General features: G+C 39.5%; 2 protein-coding genes across 3 annotated transcripts; both read left to right on the top strand.

Moving 5' to 3' along the window:
- Positions 1-2,533: 2,533 nt before the first annotated feature.
- On the top strand, positions 2,534-15,873 carry LOC138608477 (phosphatidylinositol 4-phosphate 5-kinase type-1 alpha-like). Of its 2 annotated transcripts, XM_069681073.1 has the most exons (16): positions 2,534-2,622; positions 2,994-3,160; positions 4,389-4,423; positions 4,625-4,711; positions 4,913-5,043; positions 5,216-5,333; positions 5,551-5,703; positions 7,339-7,638; positions 7,743-7,951; positions 8,047-8,130; positions 8,633-8,681; positions 9,336-9,420; positions 9,943-10,110; positions 10,256-10,472; positions 12,838-12,925; positions 13,012-15,873. In XM_069681073.1, the coding sequence occupies exons 2-16, from the start codon at positions 3,112-3,114 to the stop codon at positions 13,015-13,017; spliced, it is 1,779 nt and encodes a 592-aa protein (XP_069537174.1). In that variant the 5' UTR covers positions 2,534-2,622; positions 2,994-3,111; the 3' UTR covers positions 13,018-15,873. The 2 variants fall into 2 exon arrangements, with proteins under 2 accessions (XP_069537174.1, XP_069537173.1); XM_069681072.1 differs by lacking the exon at positions 13,012-15,873 and having other exon boundaries at positions 12,838-12,934.
- An 812-nt stretch (positions 15,874-16,685) lies between these two features.
- Positions 16,686-20,306, top strand: psmd4a (proteasome 26S subunit ubiquitin receptor, non-ATPase 4a). The gene is made up of 10 exons (XM_069681074.1): positions 16,686-16,720; positions 17,347-17,487; positions 17,626-17,740; positions 17,916-18,002; positions 18,127-18,195; positions 18,314-18,529; positions 18,741-18,849; positions 18,977-19,108; positions 19,220-19,272; positions 19,790-20,306. The coding sequence occupies exons 1-10, from the start codon at positions 16,695-16,697 to the stop codon at positions 19,958-19,960; spliced, it is 1,119 nt and encodes a 372-aa protein (XP_069537175.1). The 5' UTR covers positions 16,686-16,694; the 3' UTR covers positions 19,961-20,306.
- The last annotated feature ends 8 nt before the right edge of the window (positions 20,307-20,314 follow it).

Below are 20,314 nucleotides of genomic sequence, written 5' to 3'. Positions count from 1 at the left end.
TGATTCTAAACTTAATCCCAAAGGCAGCCGGACTTGGATGAAGTTCTTGAAGACGTCTCACCTGTCTGTCATCCGAAAGGCCTCTGTAGATATATGCAGCTGTATTTCTTTTTTAAGTTTAAGATAATGATTAGCTGCTTGTCACATGTCACAGTCGAAGAAGAACATGCGTTATTAATGGCAAAAGATTCTTCTTTCTCTGATCACAACTCAAAATGCCAGCTGTGAAAAAGGTCTTTTAGAACATGCTTCATCATAGACTTTGATTAATTATCCCTCTGTGATTTAGACTTTTGGGAACGACCTTGGCACTCAAACCTTATTAAAGAACTTGCACTCGTCAGCAGATATCACTCAAGTTCAAACTCATTTTGTTTTAATCTTGACAGCTCCCAGCATTATGTTACCCCCCATCCCACACTTCCCCTCACCCCTTCCTCCCTGTCTTCCGAGCATTTCACGCCCACAGACTAACTCCCCTTTTATATATAAGCTGGATGCCGACTTTATCACAATATTAACTTGTTTGGGAGAAATCTGCCTTTTAAAGCGTGCAGCAATGACTTCAATGGGAGGCCTCGCTGGATTTTGGTTACTTGCTCTGCTGACTCTACATGGTGCAAATTTGGGAGGTAATTTTTTCTAGATTCATTTAGATTTTATACAAAATATTGTTTCCACATTACAATGCAGTTATCTTCTGTGTTGCTTGATCTTCTTTTTCCACAGAGACCCAAAGAAACTCTCTCAATGAGCCTGACGTCCCCTTCCCTCCCGCCTGTCCCACCGCTCAGAACCTCGGCGCCATCTGCCATCAGGGTCAGGGTCGCCCAAGATACCTCGCCAGCTTCTTCTCAGGCTCGGGTGCCAGCCACTTCCGCCGCCGTGGAAATGCCATCAACCGTCTGGAGTCGTGGTTCAGTTTGTGCTGCAACGGACAAGTAGCCGTCAGTCAGATGCTCTGCTGCACCCAGCAAGCTGTGAGTCTCTGCATACATACAATAACCTCCCTTTCTATGAGTCTTGGTTTACTGGAAGATAAAATACAACTTTTAACAACAAGTTTCTCTTTTCTTACAGTGGAAACAAGCCCTGTCTCAGTTCTGTGTCGAGGAATACTCCACCATGACTCTCCCGTATGAGTGCTGTGAGGACAGAGGAGACGCACGCTGGACCTGCTTCAACAGCGAGCTGCCAAACCCAGACTACAACTCAACACCAGGGTACTCTGCACCCGCTGTCCCCCCGCAGCCAGGATTCACCTTCAATGCCAATGCTTGCTAAAGGTGAAAAGAGAATGCAGTGTAATGTACATTAACGTAAAAGTACCTAAAGGTGTTTAGTAAAGATTTATGTTTAACTTTGCTGAATGAGATTGGCTTAATATGCTCAGATAAAGACAAACAAAATGTACAATTAATGCTAAGCTAATTATGCTATGTGTCCTGCAGATCACAGATGCCCAGAGGAGGACAGTTCATGCTCCATCTGTATGGCAAACAGCTGAAGTTGGCTTTTATTTTTATTGTATTTTAACATTTTTTAAGGACAACTAGAAACTCATTTTTGTTAAATGCAAAATGTTCAGTGTTATAAGTCAAATAAATTTTGGCCTGATTAGATTTCACAGTTTCTGATGTACTGCAGTATTCTTTGTAAGAGAAATAAAGGATGAATCAAAGGTTGTGTTTCAAACAATGACTGTCTTTGGTTTCAACTAAGAAAAAAAAAAAAACTTCACACGTGTAATACCAGTACTGTCCACCAGGGGTCACTGTTGGTTATAATGATTTGGTGTGGGACATTAACACATTAGTAATCAATAAAAAAAGTTGAAAAAAAGAGTGTGTATGTGAAAGTAACAAATAAAGATTGAAGGAAAAAAAACAACATGTTTGACATTGATTTCTTACTTTGGATTTACCTGTGAGCAAACTACGATAGGCATTTGCCCAAGAACACAACAAACCAAAGAATGGCAGGTGTAGTTCCTGTTTGGTTTCAGAATAAAAGAAAATATTTAATCAAAATCAGTGGAAACACTTTTTATCAGTCACAAAACAGTTTACAATATTGTTTGTAGTTTTTAAGGTACATCCGAGGTACTTTCACACTTTTTACATATACTGCACTATATTTCAGATGCAAATATGTCGCTTCTTATCCAGCTCAGGTCTAGTAAGTGGTTATTTCAAAAGTATTAGATTTCAAATTCATAATCAATGATGAACAAATATAATATACACATATTTAATTATAGATGAACGGATAGTTTGTTAATTTTCCCTCTACAGTTATAAGCTATATTAGAAAAAAACGAATACCTATTATATATACATTATAATATAGATAATATAATATATTACACATTTAAGTTCTTAGAAGTCAATTTTTCGGTGGTGTTGATTTGGGGACATTTTTCTTGTGACCGTGTGTTTTATTCTGAAAGGTACTTTTCCCGGAAATGCTGTTCTTGCTTTGGCTAGCATAGCAGAACACAAAACTGCTGCTTCCGCACTGCTTCCTTGTTCATTAGTTTTAGGAAAAACAGTGCCTTTGGAAGAGAAAACTTTTATTTTTCTTTCTTTGGAAACGGCAGAAAATCTTCCACAAACTTTTCGAGTAAGTTTACTGTTTGTTTGTGTAATTGTTTGTGAGTAATTAGCGTGACTAGCTTAATTAAAGTTAGAAAAGTTGAATCAGAGTTAGCAGCTAGTTAGCTTTCTCGCCTCTGTTTCTTTGAATGTCGCAATTTCACTAATCGTGCTAGCCTGTTTTAACTTGTACTGCTATTAAAATTCATAACAATTTCCCTATGTTATATAATTAAACAAATAGTAAACTAAAACGACCGTCAGTCCCCTTTCCTGTGTATTTTCAGATCAGCAGAGCTAGTCAACGTGGCTGCTGTCAATATTTGTAGCATGAAGTCATCTGTACGGCTTGCTCCTACTTTCTGAGATACTGGTTTGAGATACCTTTTGTCCACACAGATCCCCCGCGACTGGATGTGCTCACATAGAGAAAGCTGTCAGCGTTTTAAGTCCAGGACTGAATTCAGGATCTGAGTTTTTCCACCACAACAAAGTCTGTGTTTAGTTTCAGGTCTGAATGGCCACAGCTGCAGAGGAGCCTCCTGGGCTACAGGGCCCCTCTGGTTGTAAGTACTATATTATTATTTCACACCAGATTTTGTTAGGAGTGATAAACCAGGTGTTTTTGACATCAGGTCAAATGAGTTAGACTCTTAGTTTGTACAGATATGTGGACATTGGATCTGTTATGGATTCTGTACATTGACATGTCTAGGCAAGTCAGCTTCTGTGAACTTTGTAAATGTAATCCTTAAATGGTCTACGATGTTAGGCCTATTGTTTGTATACATAGTTAATTCTACATGTCTTGCTTAAAGTAAAGTAGTCCAATATTTTCAGGGTGGCTGTTGTTTTCAGCTTTCCTTGTAACTTGTAATGAAGTATTGCATCAACGTTATGGTAATTTTTGAGGATGTAAATTGTTGTGTTGTTGAACTTTGTTGTAATAGTGGGTGGTGTTTCAAGCAATATCTGCTCTTGTTTATATAATTATTGAAGGCAGCAAAAATTGTAAACAATTCTTAATGTTAAAAACCGCAAAAGTTTCGGCTCGGTCTGTTTTTTAAAAATTGCAAATTAGCTCCACACCCCCAGTGAGTCAAACATGCTTATTGTTTTGGAATTTGTGGTATCCAAGACAAATTACCATGATGATCATACATTTGTTTTTAGACTCAGCAAAGCTTTACAAAGTGTATTAAACTACTGAGTGAACCCTTAAATGTAAATTCAGCAAAGCTCCCTGTTCGTTTTCTTGTGTAGGCTATTTCAAATTTATTTTTAATCACTGCCTGGTGTCATGTTACTTGTGTTTCTTTGATTTCCAGTCAGCTCTTGCAAATTTAATAAGAAAGTAAACAAAATCGCAGACGGTCATCAAACACCATTATGTTGTTTCACTTTAAAGAGTGTGTTCCTTAAGGACTAGTTCGGTCTAATGTTGACTTTGGACTCCCAGGGGGATAACGTTCTATTATAGAGATTAAGGAATTCATTGGCCCTCTATGAGCTCACATTAACAGTAATAGCATACTTATCTAATTCCTCCCATTGCCCTCAAAGACCTGCAGAGTCAGTTCTGGAGGAGGCTCTCTTCTCTCAGAGGTAATGGAAGAGGTGCGTCTGCATGCTTGTTTCAAAGCTCAGCTGCACTCTGTGTCTTAGGGAGTGGTGGAAGCTGCTTTAAGTTGTGTTGTTTGATATTAATGCATCCAGTGTTGGTATAGATTTGATTAACTCATCCTCTTGTATTTCTGCTCTAACTGTTATATTTCCTTTTTTTTCTCACTTTAGATTCGTCTGGGATTAGAAAAAATGCTTCTCCCGAGGTGAGAACTGACCTATTTTTAAAAGGATATGCGTAATGGAGCTTTGTGTCACTTAGGAAACATCATTGCGTTTTTCTTAGACAGTATGGAATTCACCGGTATTTAGCTGACACATCTTCTATTCCTTCCTCTTTAAGACAAATTACTTGTAATTCTTATTCCTGTTTTGAATCCTCCCTTCCTCCATGTTTGCACTGACAGAGCCCAAGCACGACCATGACTCCCAACATGAAAAAAACCATCGGCCATCGTGGAATTGATCCCACTGGGGAGACGACGTACAAGAAGGTGGGATCAGCTTGACCGACGTGCATTTACGTTAACTCACTTAGAGCTGCAACCAACTATTATTTTAATTATCTAATAATCTGCACAAATCCAAAAAGTAAAAGATCTATTCAATTTGTTAAGATAACGTTTGCAGTTTGACACATGATGTTAATAAGTTATCCAACAAAGACAGACTGCATTTGATACTTTCTCCTCCAGACGACATCGTCAGCCCTGAAAGGTGCGATCCAGTTAGGCATCACGCACACAGTTGGCAGCCTGAGCCAGAAACCTGAGAGAGACGTGCTGCTGCAGGACTTTGAAGTAGTGGAAAGCATCTTCTTCCCCAGGTGAGTCCGTTAAATTATGAACGAAGGATGTGTCAGTAAGACTATTAAATGTATTTTTTATTTCCTTTACCAGGATGTTTTGTCTGCACTAAATTACATACTCCTTCACTGAACCTCCTTTCTTTGTATGTGCTGTAAGTAATCCTCTGGCTCGTCTGTCTTTTATTCGCAGTGAGGGCAGTAACCTGACACCAGCCCACCACTATGGAGACTTCAGGTTCAAGACGTACGCCCCAATCGCCTTTCGCTACTTCAGGGAGATGTTTGGCATCCGGCCTGATGACTACATGGTATTCTTACTCACTCAGCTTTTTCAATACTCAAACATGTGTTGAAAAGTATAGCTCTAAAGAAAAGGGAAGAGCTGTGACCTGTGAGAAAGAAAAGGGTGATTGAGGAACTAGGAAAGTGTTGACGCAGTCGAGGTGGAGCTAGCACTGCTGACTTTTTAACCTCCCTGTCTGTGTTTATTTGTTTCTTATCACATGTCTAAACACTGTGTTTCAGTATTCTCTGTGTAATGAGTCACTGATCGAGCTGTCAAGCTCTGGGGCCAGTGGATCCCTCTTCTACCTCTCCAGTGATGATGAGTACATCATTAAGACGGTGCAGCACAAAGAGGCAGAGTTTCTGCAGAAGCTGCTTCCAGGATACTTCATGGTAAGATTTGATGATGGGCTTCTGCAGAATAAATGTGACAATCCCACACAATAACACCATGGTATTACTCCTTGTCAGTCTGCTGTCATCTAGTTAATTATTTGTCAACAAAAGCAAAGTCCGGGTTACTGTTGGTGCTGTTCCTGATATGATCAAATAATCAATTAATAAATTAGTTGATTGTTAGAAAACTAATCTGGATTAATAATCTGTCATTTTTAGTTAAGTTAAACATTCACTAGTTTTAGCTGCTTACAAAAGTAAACAAATACAGTTTGTACCTTTTGATCTTGACAGGTGAGTGGGGAAAAAACCCCGATGTGAACACATCACTTTAGGCTTTTTAAGTGGGTTTAATGCTTTGGCATTTAAAACTGGCATTTTTCATTAATTTTAAATCAAGAAACGAATTGATGAGTAATGATTATTAATAATGAAAATAATCATTAGTTTGATTTTTGCAATAGCACTCTATCCTGATGCTGATTCTGTGTGCCTAATGTAAGTAAGTACTGTATTGTCCGAATATAAGACTTTTTTTTTTCTCCCTTGATACATCTGAAAAAGTGGGATCGTCTTATATTCGGGCTCTAGCATTTTAAAGGCCAACATACGTTCACAACAGTAGAGGCTGGCACTAATCTGTAAAGCGAACACACCCCTCATCAGTGAGGCCAGCTGTCACTCACAGCTTCAGGGCCAGGGGGATAAAAGATGGAGATACACGGTGATTGTCCAGAACAAATGGCTTAAAAGTAGACCCAGTGAACCAACAACTGAGGCGGAGTTATGATGTCAATTATCAAGATAATGGTTATCAATGCAGCCGAGTTGTAAACAAATGTCAAGCAGCCAAGAAATGTGTTGTCACACAGTGTAATGTCTGAAGATTGCGAGCCTTAAAAATGCTAACAGTCTTAGCTTACAGATGCTAACAGAGAAAATCGTAGTGGTTGTCAGAGCGGCCGCTTTCAAGCGATCAACAGTAGGTCCGTTACCAGAGCTGTCATCCAGCTGTTTCAAGACTGCTCCACAACTGGACCTCACTTTGATGGTTAATGATTTATTGAAAGGCATTTTATTTAATTTTAATGTGCCATTTTAATCTAAAAGATATTGAAAACGTGAGTCGTCTTATATTCGGACCAATACGGTAAGTAAAATCTATTTTTAGAACGCTTTCACAGACAGAAGTCACAAAGCGCTTTACAGGGACATGCCGTACAGAAATATAAACATTAAAGCGGGTAAAAACATTTTTACAGCACAGTCCCCAGATACAAAAAACAAACAATAAAATAGGTTAATTAACAAATTGCCTATCTAAATTAGTAGGTTCTTCAAGTTTAGGTGCTATGGCCTGAAAAGCTCAATCACAGCGGGTCTTAAGTTTTGTGCGTGGATAGCAAGTGTAGCGTCTTTGACCTGAGGGAGAGAGTTGACAGGTAGGGGTGATATACACCATGAAGGCATCTATGGGTGAGTGTGAGAATTTTAAACTGGATTTTAAATGCAACAGGGAGCTAGTGAAGGGTGTGATGTGAGACAATGCAGCAGCATTCTGTGCTACATATTGGCTACCGAAACTTGAGAATGAGTGCTTCTTACCTCTATGAACTCTCTGCTCTCCTTCAGAACCTGAACCAGAACAAGCGGACCTTATTACCAAAGTTTTACGGACTCTACTGTGTCCAGGCAGCGGGGAAGAACATCCGTATCGTAGTCATGAACAATCTGCTGCCGAGCACTGTCCGAATGCACCTCAAGTTTGATCTAAAGGGCTCCACATATAAGCGACGGGCCTCGGCTAAAGAGAAAGACAAGGCCGTTCCCACGTACAAGGACCTTGACTTTATGCAGGACACGCAAGAGGGGCTGTTAATGGAGGGGGACAAGTACAATGCTGTTTGCAAGACCATCCAGAGAGACTGTCTGGTAAGTGCTGTCCAAACATATCAGAATGACCTCGTGATTTTCCCTCCATATTCAGTTGTAATCACTTGTCTCACATAATTTTTTGTTCCTTGATTTCCATTCAGCTTTTGCAAAGTTTTAAGATTATGGATTACAGCCTTCTCGTGGGTATCCATAATTTGGACCAGGCTTGTCGAGAGCAGGTCAGTGAAGAGGCGGTGGCTGGGGCCGCGGACCAAAGGAGGCCACAGGGACAGAAGTCTCTGTACAGCACAGCCATCGAGGCCATCCAGGCTGAGGCAGGGAGCATGGGATCAACGGAAACAGAGGACCAGTGAGTGACAGTGTTACTGTTTCCACAGAGAGGTCATGTGTGAGGCAACTTCCTGGAAAAAATGTATCACATTTCGTTTTTGTTTTACTCAACAGAACGGGAGGAATCCCAGCAAGAAACTCAAAAGGCGAGAGGCTGCTGGTGTATATCGGTATCATTGACATTCTGCAGTCCTATAGGTAACCAGTGCACACTGCTGTATATCAGTGTTCGCCCTTTGTTCAATCAGTAAAACTCATCACACATTGTGATTACCCACTCTAAGTTAATGTGTAGACAGATTTAGCAGGATAAGTTCGGCTGTTTCAGGAAGAGTTTAGGAATCAGCACATTATAGTGAAGTTCTGCTGGTGGAAGTCGCTGCAGTAGAAAATGGTGTTGGCATGTGAGTATAAGCAAACTAACAGCGGGAAGTGGTTGGGTTGTACACACATGGTACAGCCCAACCACTTCCCACTATTACTTTGCTGTATGTGATTGGTTGTTGCTTGTCAGCTGGTAGTAAAACATCCAGTGATCGTGAAGCATGGCTCAGTGGCTCGGCCTGATGCAAAGCTAAGCACAATGTTTTCTGTAAAAGCCACAACGACGCAGTTTAAAGTTCATGTGTCTGCTTTGATCGTGTGATGCTGATCGTGTGACTTGTATGATTCATCAAGCCTGCATATTTGTGTTTTTCAGATTAGTGAAGAAGCTTGAACACTCGTGGAAAGCACTGGTTCATGATGGGGTAAGGTACCTCTACTAACCTCTGTTAATTTTTTTTTATATTAAAGGGGCCGTATCTTTTGAATGGATATTCTCACATTTTCATGGGTTTCACATTTTTGGGTGTTTATTGTTCACAGTGGAAAAAGTGAAAACTGCATAATTCCCTGTTTTTCCAGAACGACATTTTTAAAAAGGTCGCCTCTGAAATGGGCCGTTCAGAACCGCTGCAGGTTTTTACGTTGAACCTTGCTTTGGCTGAAATCGACCAATCGTCATTCACCGTCATTCACCTCAGGCTGCCTTCTTGCACTAGCTTGTAGTCAAGTCGTTGTCAAGATTTCAACTTACCATTCCGATACCTTCTGGCGATAACCGATCCTAGAGCAGCCATGTGTTCTACAACTTTGGAGAGACAGTGCAGTGCGGCCATTCCCCCACGTGGGATCGCACACTTGGGGGAGGGGTTACGCGGTCACACCTTTGGACGGCGAAAAATAATTAAATTAAAATATGTATACGTATATATGTATATATGTATATATTTTGAAAACAAAAAAACTTTACCAAGGTGATTCAAAAACACATTAGAATAATAGAATATTGATTGCATAGCTAAAATATCTCCACTTTAAAAGAAAAATATGTAACCCATGCATTCTTACCTTTTCTGCAGGATACTGTGTCGGTACACAGACCGAGTTTCTACGCCGAACGATTCCAGAAGTTCATGTGCAACACCGTCTTCAGGAAACTCTCAAGTAAGTTTATACTTATGTATGCAGAAACATGAATCTATAGTGCCCTGCTGGCCAGGCTCGCCTGACGCAACTGTGGTGTACCTGGATACCCGCCACGGCCAAGCCCATTCCTTTCATTTCATACTGTTCAACACACGGCTCTCCCTGTCATGGCACTTTGACAGTTGGAGAACTCTGTGGAGGGTTTTCCTCAGAGGAAACTTAGCGTAATCTTGGACATGCTGAGTTTCAAATTTGATTACAGCAGCTGAAATATCAGACCAAGAGCAGATGATTACTAGTACGAGTAGTAGTTTATTGCTTATAGTATTTCTTATTACTTACTAATCACTTTGTTGCTGTTACTAATTACTTTGTTAACTGTGCAAGTCCGAGCAGATCTGTTGCTATGCAGCGCGGTCCATATAACCCTTAGTGCGCCCCAGGAAAATGCTAAGTTGCCCTTCTGTGACGTTATTTCGAGCCTCTAAAGTCATGATTGCTTAAAGTCCTTTGAATCAACACTTTATCTCTTGTATCTAGTAAAGACCTCCCCTTCAAAGAAGCGGCGTGCAGTGGCGCAAGGTGGTCCTCTGAGGAAGACAGCCGGCTCTGGGCCTCCATTGTCGACACAAACAAGCAGCAACAGCCAGCACTCTTTCCTCCAACATCAAGTCAGCGTGGACACCAGAGAAGACATCGAAGGAGACGGTGAGAACGAGAAATAAGATTTCGTGCTGAACAACAACCTTTGTTTTCTCATACTTGCAGAGATTTGGTCCTCCAACATGTACCAGCATGTGAAGTGCGTCTTTCTCAACACAGTAGTAAACGTTTTCCCTCCCGTCCCACCCAGGCTTTCAGTCGGGTCGTCCTGACCTCCTCCCAAACACCTTACCGCCCAGGGAAGATGTTGGCAAAGCTACAGAAACCACCGTCTCCTCCTCCTTGGGAAATCCCGGATTTGCTCCCACAAGTCAGCCTTCACCTCTTTCTCAGGACAGCAGAAAGGCAGTGGGAGTGGATTTAAACAACACGTTGAGCAAAGCCCAGGAGAACAGCACCCCCAAGAGGTAAGAGGGAGAAGTACAGATGAAGATCAGTATTTGAATGTAGGAAATTCTTTACTGTATATGGCAGACGACCAGGTCAGCTAGTTGTTTCTGTGCTTTTAAATATCCAATTTAAACATGTTTCTGGTTAAGACATGAAGTGTTTTTAGTTTCTGGTTTAACTGTTACACCTAGGTAATACTTGTGAATAGTATTGGCATATAACATAACTAAAGCACAAGGGGTGGGACAAAATATTGATACAGCAATATATCGTTGTCCTGACTCGTGCAATACAATTATCCATAGGCTGGCATCAGATATCGATATTTTAATTTACGACCACATGGTGCTCCAAAAAGATTTCCCTGCAATTTTGACTCACTGCGTCACTACTTTATGAGTCTTCATGGTTTAACTTATGAGATGAATGAGGGTAACGTGAATGGAAATTAACTGGCCAAAGAAGAAGTTGGCGGCAGGATAAAAGGAGAAGAAGACAGCGGGATAATGTCGGACATCGGTGAAAAGAAGTTTAGATATGTGTCAGCCACTTTCATATCCAAGTCCTGATTGGTTTTTACAGTTGTTCTATTGTTCTGTGAATTTAATTTACAGACTAAAACACGTACATTGATTCATCTCAGTTTGTGTCCAATTCTGTGAAACTGACACCAAATTGCAGAGAATAAATACATTAATCCTGCACTTTTCCTTTCTAGGGGCATTTTTGTATTCTGCACTTAAAGGAGCAGTTCGCCCCTGGAAAAAGCCCCTGTCAGTCAAAGCTGGTGTTCTCTGTATTCAATAGAAGCAATGATATTTGAAATTGGCGCCAGACGTGTGGTGAAAGTTGTACAAACAGCTCGTGGTTTCGCCCATTCTACATTCCTACAACACCCAGCATGCATTGCACCCCTTCCTCTGTAAGGCCCAGGGAGAGACGCTGGAGTGAAATGGCGTTTTCGCTGCAGGCAATGACACAGAGCGGTACAGAATCCGAAACACGATGAGAATATACCGGTGGATTGTCTAAAAAATCTTCAGGTCTGCAGTCTACATTTCAAACCTGACGATTTTGAACAAGACATGACATAGGAGGCGGGCGTCCTAGATTGAGGAAGTGTAGTTTAGCGAGCCAGATGACGCGTTTTATGTAGTCTGGCGGAGGTTTTCCAGGGCCCATTGGAGAAGCTGATAGCGTCCTCCAAAGGCACAGAGCATGAGCTATAATGGCATTAGCTCCCCATAATAGCATGATAGGACTGAGGTTGAAAATTGGTGAAGTGGCCCTTTAACCAGATATCGTGATGATCATTAGGCTATGTGATTGTCTTGCAATGTGTCAATTATCATGGAATCGCTGTGTCATGATATTATCGTTAACGTATCGCGTATCCTATCGTGAGTTACCCTGTGATTCCCACGCCTTTAAAGCATTGTAGTTTATTGTGCATGTGATACATATCCATATGGTCTATACCTTTTATCCATTCAACTGAATGCAAATGTGGCTTTTAAAATAGCATTTGTACTTTAAAAAAAAAAACTGTTTTGTTGAAAGATAATTGTTTTAGCATTTTTTCATAAGAAAATGACAAACAGTTCCTCGTTCTTAAATTGGTCTTAAGTGGCACTTAAACAATTAATAGACAAAAATAATTCATGAATTGATGGATAAAATTTTAGGCAGAAAAAGAACATTTATTGAGTGTCAAAAACTTTCTGGCTTTGGTTTTCAGACTTGGATAGAGCCTGGTCTATGTAAACATCCCATCTTTGGGGAATTGGTGGTTGGTCCTAATCCCAACTAGAGATAGACCGATATGGTTTTTTCAGGGCCGATACCGATTATTAGCAGTCAAGGAGGCCAATAAGCGATATTTGAAGCCGATATTCATTTGCAGTAAAAGTGAAAATATTGGCGTCAAAATTTTGAATAATACAAACTCCAACACTAAACTTTGTTTAAATGCCTTTAAGCATATGCATCAGAGTCAAAGTAACCCAGTTTTAAATTGATCTATTATCGGCCGTCGGATCAAAAAAGAACGAGAAAAAAAAGGCAGATGCCGATATGCGTCAAAATGCCGAATATCGGCGCCGATAATCTATCCCTAATCCCAACCATCTATAACCTGAGAGCATGAACTTGAGGCAGAAACAGCCCTTAACCAGAACCTCAGGAGAGTCTGCATGTGTTAAAGCAGTGCAGCAACAGAAAGCACATCATGCAAATCTTCATAGGGAAATAATACAATATATTTTTTAGGGAAAACATTAGAATATATATTAAATTGCTATATTTACTCATATACTCACAAAGCTAGAGTTTCCTGCTATATGAGGTTCAGTTCTCTCACACTGCTCCTTTGTTTGTCTGCAGCGCTCATGTTGGGACTCTTGAAGACAGCACTGGATCTGTGGATGTGATCTCACTCAGCGACATCGTTCCTAACGCCGGCAAATGCTCTGTAAGTTGATATAATTTGTTTTTCAGGCTCCTGTGTTACTTCTCCTGGATGTTTTTTTAACCTGGTTCATTGCTTTTGCTTTACAGGTGTAGACGTGGGAAAGAGAAATAAACTCAGAAACAAACTTGGAGGATGTTATGAGCATGGATCAAATGTTACAACCCCCCTCGGTGTGATGCGAGGTACCACGAATGTTAAGCAGCGTATCAGCGAGACCAAGTTGGGTGTTTAATGTTTTCTGTTGTTTTTTTTTTGCACTTTGATTTCCAAATCTCAACCTGGTATGAGCATGCAAGTGTGTGGTTGTGTTCTTACACTAGTATTTGCGGTTACATTAATGCTGTGTTGTAATTGAACACTATTAGTCATCTCTGACGAATGCCTCTATGCACAACCAAAGATTGTTTTGGCACTGATGAGCTCAGCGTGAGGACTTGGTTCAAGCGTAGTTGTTTCAAATTCATCTTTTCTGGTGGTAATTCCTCTTTGATGTTTATGAAGCTGCTGTAGCACGTCCTCACACGCATTACTTGGCTGTGTTTGCGTGTCTACCACCGCGCAAAGGCCCAAGCATAGAGTGTTTCTGCCTTATCTTCCACTTAGATGCTTTAAACAAAACCATATTAATTGGATTGGGAACACTTTAAATTAAAGGATTTTTCATGAAATATTTGTATTCAAAAACGGTTAATTGATTTTTTTTTTTTACCTAACTTTGAAGCAAATCATGCTGGAAAAATCATACTATTGAACCAGCTGTTCTAATGGACCTGAGCTACCTGAAAGACTGTGATTATGTCACCTTCCTGGTCCAAGTCAAAGGGTTTCTAGGAAAGGAGTTACACACTGTATGATCTGATGTCAGGTTATCTAATGCATGTGAACAAAGCAGCTCAAAAACAGTGACCCTGAGGCCTGTCTCATGAAGCAAGACGTGTTTCTCAGCGTGAGAGAGACGAGGGTTAGAAGTCCTGCTGAGTTAAGACATGGCAACTAATGCAACACAAACGAGATCCCCTCCTCACAGATCGACAACAGCATTCGCATTAAAGTGTCATGTACTAAGGGCATGAAATTATTATAAACACGGAACAATCACTTTGTTTTTTTATTATGATGTTGGAAATAGTAGAGTAAATGTTTGCAGTATAAGCAGGTGGCTCACTGTGGCTATAAAGTGCAGATCATTCTTTAACAGTATGTCGTTTAACACTGCAGTTCTGGAGAACCAAACTTTGTGCTTCTGATTTATAACAGAAATATATTCACGGACACACTTATATGACACTATATTCAGTAGCAAGAAGTTATTATTGGCATTATTAGCATAATTTATGCACATTTTAAATTGGAACATCCAGTATTTTGTGGAATAGATGAGAGAACAATTCACTGTGGAGGCCCAAAGTAACAAACTTGGGTTAAAAGCAAAATGATTGGAGTTTTTTTTTTTTACTTTGCTGCTGAATTTGGTTGGTTGGTGCTTTCTTAAAGTATTTTATTTATACTCTTCCACCTTTTTGCAGAAGTCTGCTGCCTAAATTGAAAAAGCTACATATAAACTCATTAGTATATGAATACTCAAACTTTCTATTACTTTCACTGTAGGCTACTTATGTCAATCACATATTAGAGCCTATATACAGTATATGTTCACACTGATGTATCATGCATTATTTGATTGTTGTATTATTTTTCAATCCTGCTTTTAATATATCAGTTGCTATTCATATGCTTTGGTTATATTAATCATAATGTTAGTATAACTTTTGTTGATGTTGAATGGCTTCAGTAAACCCAGGGTTAACAGAGCCAGGTGTGAGAGACAGATTATACAGGGAGGGATTTTTGAGACAGGCTTCAGCTGTGGTGTAGGTGCTGTTTCGTCACAAGCAAAACATGGTGATGGCTGCCTGATGTATAAAAGCACAAAGACAAAACTTTTTGTTAACTCAAACTAGCACACGTAGGATCAGTGGTTAAATTTCAGTTGGTTTTAGCACTCAGTTTGTGTGTGCTGTCTTTGAAAATACAGCATAAATTACTACATTGATAAAATGTTTCAACTATGCAACAAAATTCTATGTTTACTCACTATCAACTCCTGAATGAATAGACTGTGTAATGCATTAAATGGATTGACATTTTTCCCACCAAAAGAAGATGAACAAGCTTCATTTGTGCATTTTTATAACTCCTGAAACTAGTGCGTGGAGTTATTTTATCATGTTGGCTTTTTTATCACACAGCGCAAATAGTGAAAGTCTGCCTTATTATGAAAACTCAAAGCAGCTACACAAGCGGCCTATGAACCAAACATGTAAATAGTCATTTGTCGTGTATTATAGTATTTATTACTGTATGTACTGCTCTGGTTTCCAAGTGTTTATAAATGGTGATTGATTGAAAATGTGCGTTTAACTCGCACAACAAACTTGTATCTATGGGTTGTAAAAGTTCTGTGTGATGTTTTGATTATTAGCAAAACTGTAAAATCTTCCTTTATTTTTATCTGTATACTTTAAATGGTCTTAACTTGCCTTTGCATTACATTCAATAAATATGTGCACAATTTTATACAGAATCACAACATTGCCTTTTAAAATAAGTGTTATGAAGATCTCTTTCTGTTGCTCTTTTGGAGATGACATGAGTTTGTACACTTGTGCCTGAAGTTATTAAAGAAGAAGACATGTTGCTTTTGTTTGATTCTACTGCATTATACCGATTCTTTTGTCTATAATAGAGTAATTGACCGCAGTGCATACTGTAAGACAATATTGAATTGTAATCTGTCGGGCATTTTTACTGTAAATAATGAGGTATCCTTTTTGTATTTCTTGGTGTATTACACCCTTGCATGGTAGCAAATGAATAAACATGGTTTACGGAAAATGTTACGCTTCTGCATTTAAAAGATGAAGTACAAAAATAAGATTTTCCTAACAGAAACGCACATTAACATCTCACTTGGTCTTTCAGAAAATGTACTGTATCAAAATAGTTTTTATGATAGTTCAATTCAAAGTAACATTGTTTAAATTTTATTTGATCTATATTACACAATCCTTGTCTGTTTTTGCAAAAAACAAATTAGCATCTACTGAGAATTAATTTGTGATCATCTGGCAACAAGGCAATTCAAGTAAAAAAAAAAAGTTTTTTAAAGAGTATTGTATAATAGAATAAAAAGGGAAGATGAAAATGGAATAAAAGTAATAAAGGGAGTAGGGCTGAATCCAATGATTGTTTCACTGTCGATTAATCATTTAGCTTTCTTAGAGCCCAAAGGCCTTCAGATTGTTTCTTTTGTCCAACTAACCATCCAAAACTCAAAGACTCATTTACTTTCATAAATAAAAGGAAAACAGACAATTCTTACATTTAATAAGCTGGAACCAGCTAATGTTTGACATTTTTGCTTTAAAAAAAGAACACAAATTATTCATGTTTAATTATTTTAATTGATTTGTCGGTTAATCGACTAATAGGAATTTATAGTAATCAAAGAGGAAAACTTTAACTATCGTGAACAGCCTAGAAAATATTTCTTAAGTTGAGTATTTCATGTCAGTATATATTTTTTTCCCGATGACAGCTGAACAGCGGTTTTTTGTTTTGCTGTTCTACTCTATTCTACAATGATCTGTTTTTGTCTATAAATTACAGTTCACTTAACTTGGCCAATCAGATTCCGTCTTGTTCAGCGCTTGTCCAATAGGATGTGAGCTTGTATGACCACGAAATAGAGCAACAAGAACTTTCCAAAATGGGGCTTGAAAGTACTATGGTCTGGTAAGAACTTTACAAATGCCTTCTTATTGAGTAGTTGTCGATCTTTTAGTGGTAAATTCGAACACGTGTTAAATATGAATTCATTAGTCAGTCCTTTGAGCTGAATTTGGAAAAAATGTCAACGTTAAATGGGCTCATAATTGACCGTTGACGGTTAGCCGGCTAACAGTGTCAACTGGGCTGAGTCATTGTAGCTAATGTTAGCTTAGATTATCGGTCTTAATAAAGTATTTATGTGGCTGTAGCATAAACGACAAAATTCAGAAATGTTGTTCTTGACAATTTTGTGTTTTATATTGAAACGGTCAACTGTCAGGCCCGTTATTTGACTGTTCCGATCAGCGACGTTAGTGGTGTTGCCACTAGCTAACGTTAGCAATCGTGCTAATGCGGTTTTTGTATTGTAACGCAGCTGTTAAACACCTGTTTTTACTTATCGTGAACAGAATACAACCATTTTCACATGGGGCTGGTGGTGAAGGTTAATTTAGACGCTATACTTACGCAAACTCACTCCTCCGCTTAACTAGGTTTTGGTTGATTTGGGAATGACATGTCAATTGCTAAGTTAGCTGGTTATCTAAGTGCTGTATTAGAGCTCCATTAAACTGGTATTTTTTCCTCAGTGTGGACAACAGTGAATACATGAGAAATGGAGACTTTCTACCAACGAGGCTACAGGCGCAACAAGATGCTGTCAACATTGTCTGTCACTCCAAGACAAGAAGCAACCCAGAAAACAATGTGGGCCTCATCACTATGGCAAAGTAAGTTTTCCTCTCTTTAATTAATACAGATAGTCAGAGGTTGTGGTAACCCTCATATTGTATTAAACGCACAACTTGTTTTGTTGTATAATGTTTATGTTGAATTATAACTGTGGATGTTTGTCCATTTTCATGCAGCAACTGTGAGGTCCTGACGACACTGACACCAGATTCTGGCCGAATCCTGTCCAAACTTCACGCTGTCCAGCCCATAGGAAAGATCTCCTTCTGCACAGGCATCAGAGTAGCTCATGTGAGAAACTTTGATATTTCTTATTTTAATATTTCGTTTCGTTTTTTGTAATGCGTTTTGAACTTCACAAAAGGTGCTCTACCTCTTATTACTTGATTGGTAAATAAGAGGTTTTGCTCTTTGCAGCAGCAGTTTTTTAGTGGTTATATTTGTTTTTTTGTTTTTTCCTGTGTAGCTGGCCCTAAAACACAGACAAGGAAAGAACCACAAGATGAGGATCATTGCCTTTGTTGGAAGTCCTGTAGAGGATAATGAAAAAGATGTGAGTTCAAAGCCTTGTATCACAATTGAAAAATGATGCTCCTACAGATTTATGCATCCTTTCTATGCAATTATCAATGTGTCTGGGCGCTTCCCACTTATGTCCAAATCTGCTGATTCCACAGCTTGTCAAGTTGGCAAAGCGCTTGAAAAAAGAGAAAGTGAATGTGGATATTATCAACTTTGGGGAAGAGGTAAGGGCTTCTTGGTTTTTATTTCATATGATACAGTCATTCCTGATTTTCAAACCTGACAACACTTAACCATTCATAGATTGAGTTTGTAATCAGCTTTGTGTCCAACTTTTTACAGGAAGTGAACACAGAGAAGCTGACTGCATTTATAAATACTTTAAATGGAAAGGAGGGGACAGGCTCTCACCTGGTCACAGTCCCTCCAGGTCCCAGTCTGGCTGACGCGCTGCTCTCCTCTCCCATCCTGGCCGGTGAAGGAGGCTCTATGATGGGTCTTGGTGCAAGCGACTTCGAGTTTGGTGTGGATCCCAGCGCTGATCCAGAGCTAGCCCTGGTAAGTTTTATATAGATGTGTGTCAAGTGCATGCACAAACTGTACATGTTTGCATCTTTTCCTAGAATAAGGCTGCTACAGAATACCCTGCTGCTCAGATTCCCAAACTTTGGTGCTCAGTGATTATGTTAGAATAGAAAAATGTGACATTTCAAGTTTAAGGTGTTGCGCTTTGCCCTTGTTTCTCACTATGAAATCTGTGTTTCTTTAGGCTCTGCGTGTGTCAATGGAGGAGCAGCGACAGAGGCAGGAGGAGGAGGCTCGCAGAGCTGCTGCCGCCTCTGCAGCTGAGGCAGGCGTGCCCACACCCAGCGCTGATGGTAAAATGAATATTGATTTTAATAAGTGGTTTAACTTGTAAGACAACACTGATTACAATACTTTTAAGAATTCAAAAGGGTGATAATTTATTAAACCATTGCTTATTTTTGATTGATTTTCTCACAGAATCAGAGGAGGCCTTGTTGAAGATGTCAGTGTCTCAGCCTGAGAGCGGTGCAGCTGTGCTTCCTGACTTCAGCAGCATGACAGAGGAGGAGCAGATAGCCTATGCCATGCAGATGTCTCTTGCTGGAGGAGGTGAGTTCCAATGGATTATGTATATTACTCTTCTGGTCACTTATATTTAGGCTATCATGCTTATCTACTGTTGCCATTAATATCTTTCTCTCTCTCTTATTGCGTAAACAGAGTATGGAGAAATGGACACAGGAGCCCCCATGGACACTGCAGATTCAGCCAAGGTGACCATCACATGATATTTTCTATGAAACTGTAAAACAGTCGATAAATGTGGCACAGCTGGCCCTCTTGTATTCTCAATGGATTTGCAGAGGTGGAGAGAGGAAATGAGGACTACAGGTTTGCATAGATTGAATCAGCTACCAGCTGAAGCAATTCTGAGGACTGAATAGACCAGTAGATTTTGTACAAACGTGCGAACACTGGAATTTTTTAAAATTTAAATTCAGTTGTGTGTGCAAGCTAAAGATTTTGCATAGTAGAAAGACAGAAATGAATTTGTTTCCATCTGCAAAAACAAAGCATTTTGAATCCTCTGCAACTCTTATTTTTCACCTCTTATATTTTCCTCATAACAATTGTTGCTGTGTCTCATTGGAACCAATGATAAAAGATTTAAATAATTCAATTGTGACTCACAACATACTTTTAAATATGCGTTTACCTTCTGGACCTGCTGGACCTTCTGTAAAGCCCTAGTCCATCCTAATCTATTGTTTCTATATGGCAATCTCACAGGAGGAAGATGACTATGATGTGATGCAAGACCCAGAGTTCCTTCAGAGCGTCTTGGAGAACCTACCTGGTGTCGACCCAAACAACGAGGCCATCCGCAACGCCATGGGCTCCCTGGCCTCGCAGCCAGGAAACAAGCCAGATGGCAAAAAGGATGAAGAGAAGAAGAAATGAGGAACAAAGCGGCTTCAGATACCAACTGAACAATTGCATACTAATGCAGGATTACTTTATATATAAGGAAGATCGCCCAGTAAGAGACAGCACTCTGACATTTAATACTATTGTTTTCTGTCAGGCACTGAAATGCACCAACATAACGACCATTTAGTGTAAGATCTGACTGCCCCGTAACATCCATTTATATCAACTTAATTAAAAATGTAATCCCTACATTTTCTCTACATGGTATTATTACACATAATTGACCCGAAAAGAGAATAATTTGTGATGACAGGCTCTTAAACTTAACATCCCTGTCATGTCTTTGTGTGTTTTTGCAATAAAAGCTATGTCTAAATATGCTGA

The sequence above is a fragment of the Semicossyphus pulcher genome, unplaced genomic scaffold (assembly GCF_022749685.1).
Source record: "Semicossyphus pulcher isolate SPU_LCO1_2020_fin unplaced genomic scaffold, fSemPul1.0.p SCAF_5, whole genome shotgun sequence".
NCBI classification, from domain to species: domain Eukaryota; kingdom Metazoa; phylum Chordata; class Actinopteri; order Labriformes; family Labridae; genus Semicossyphus; species Semicossyphus pulcher.
This window is presented reverse-complemented; position numbering and strand designations above follow the sequence as displayed.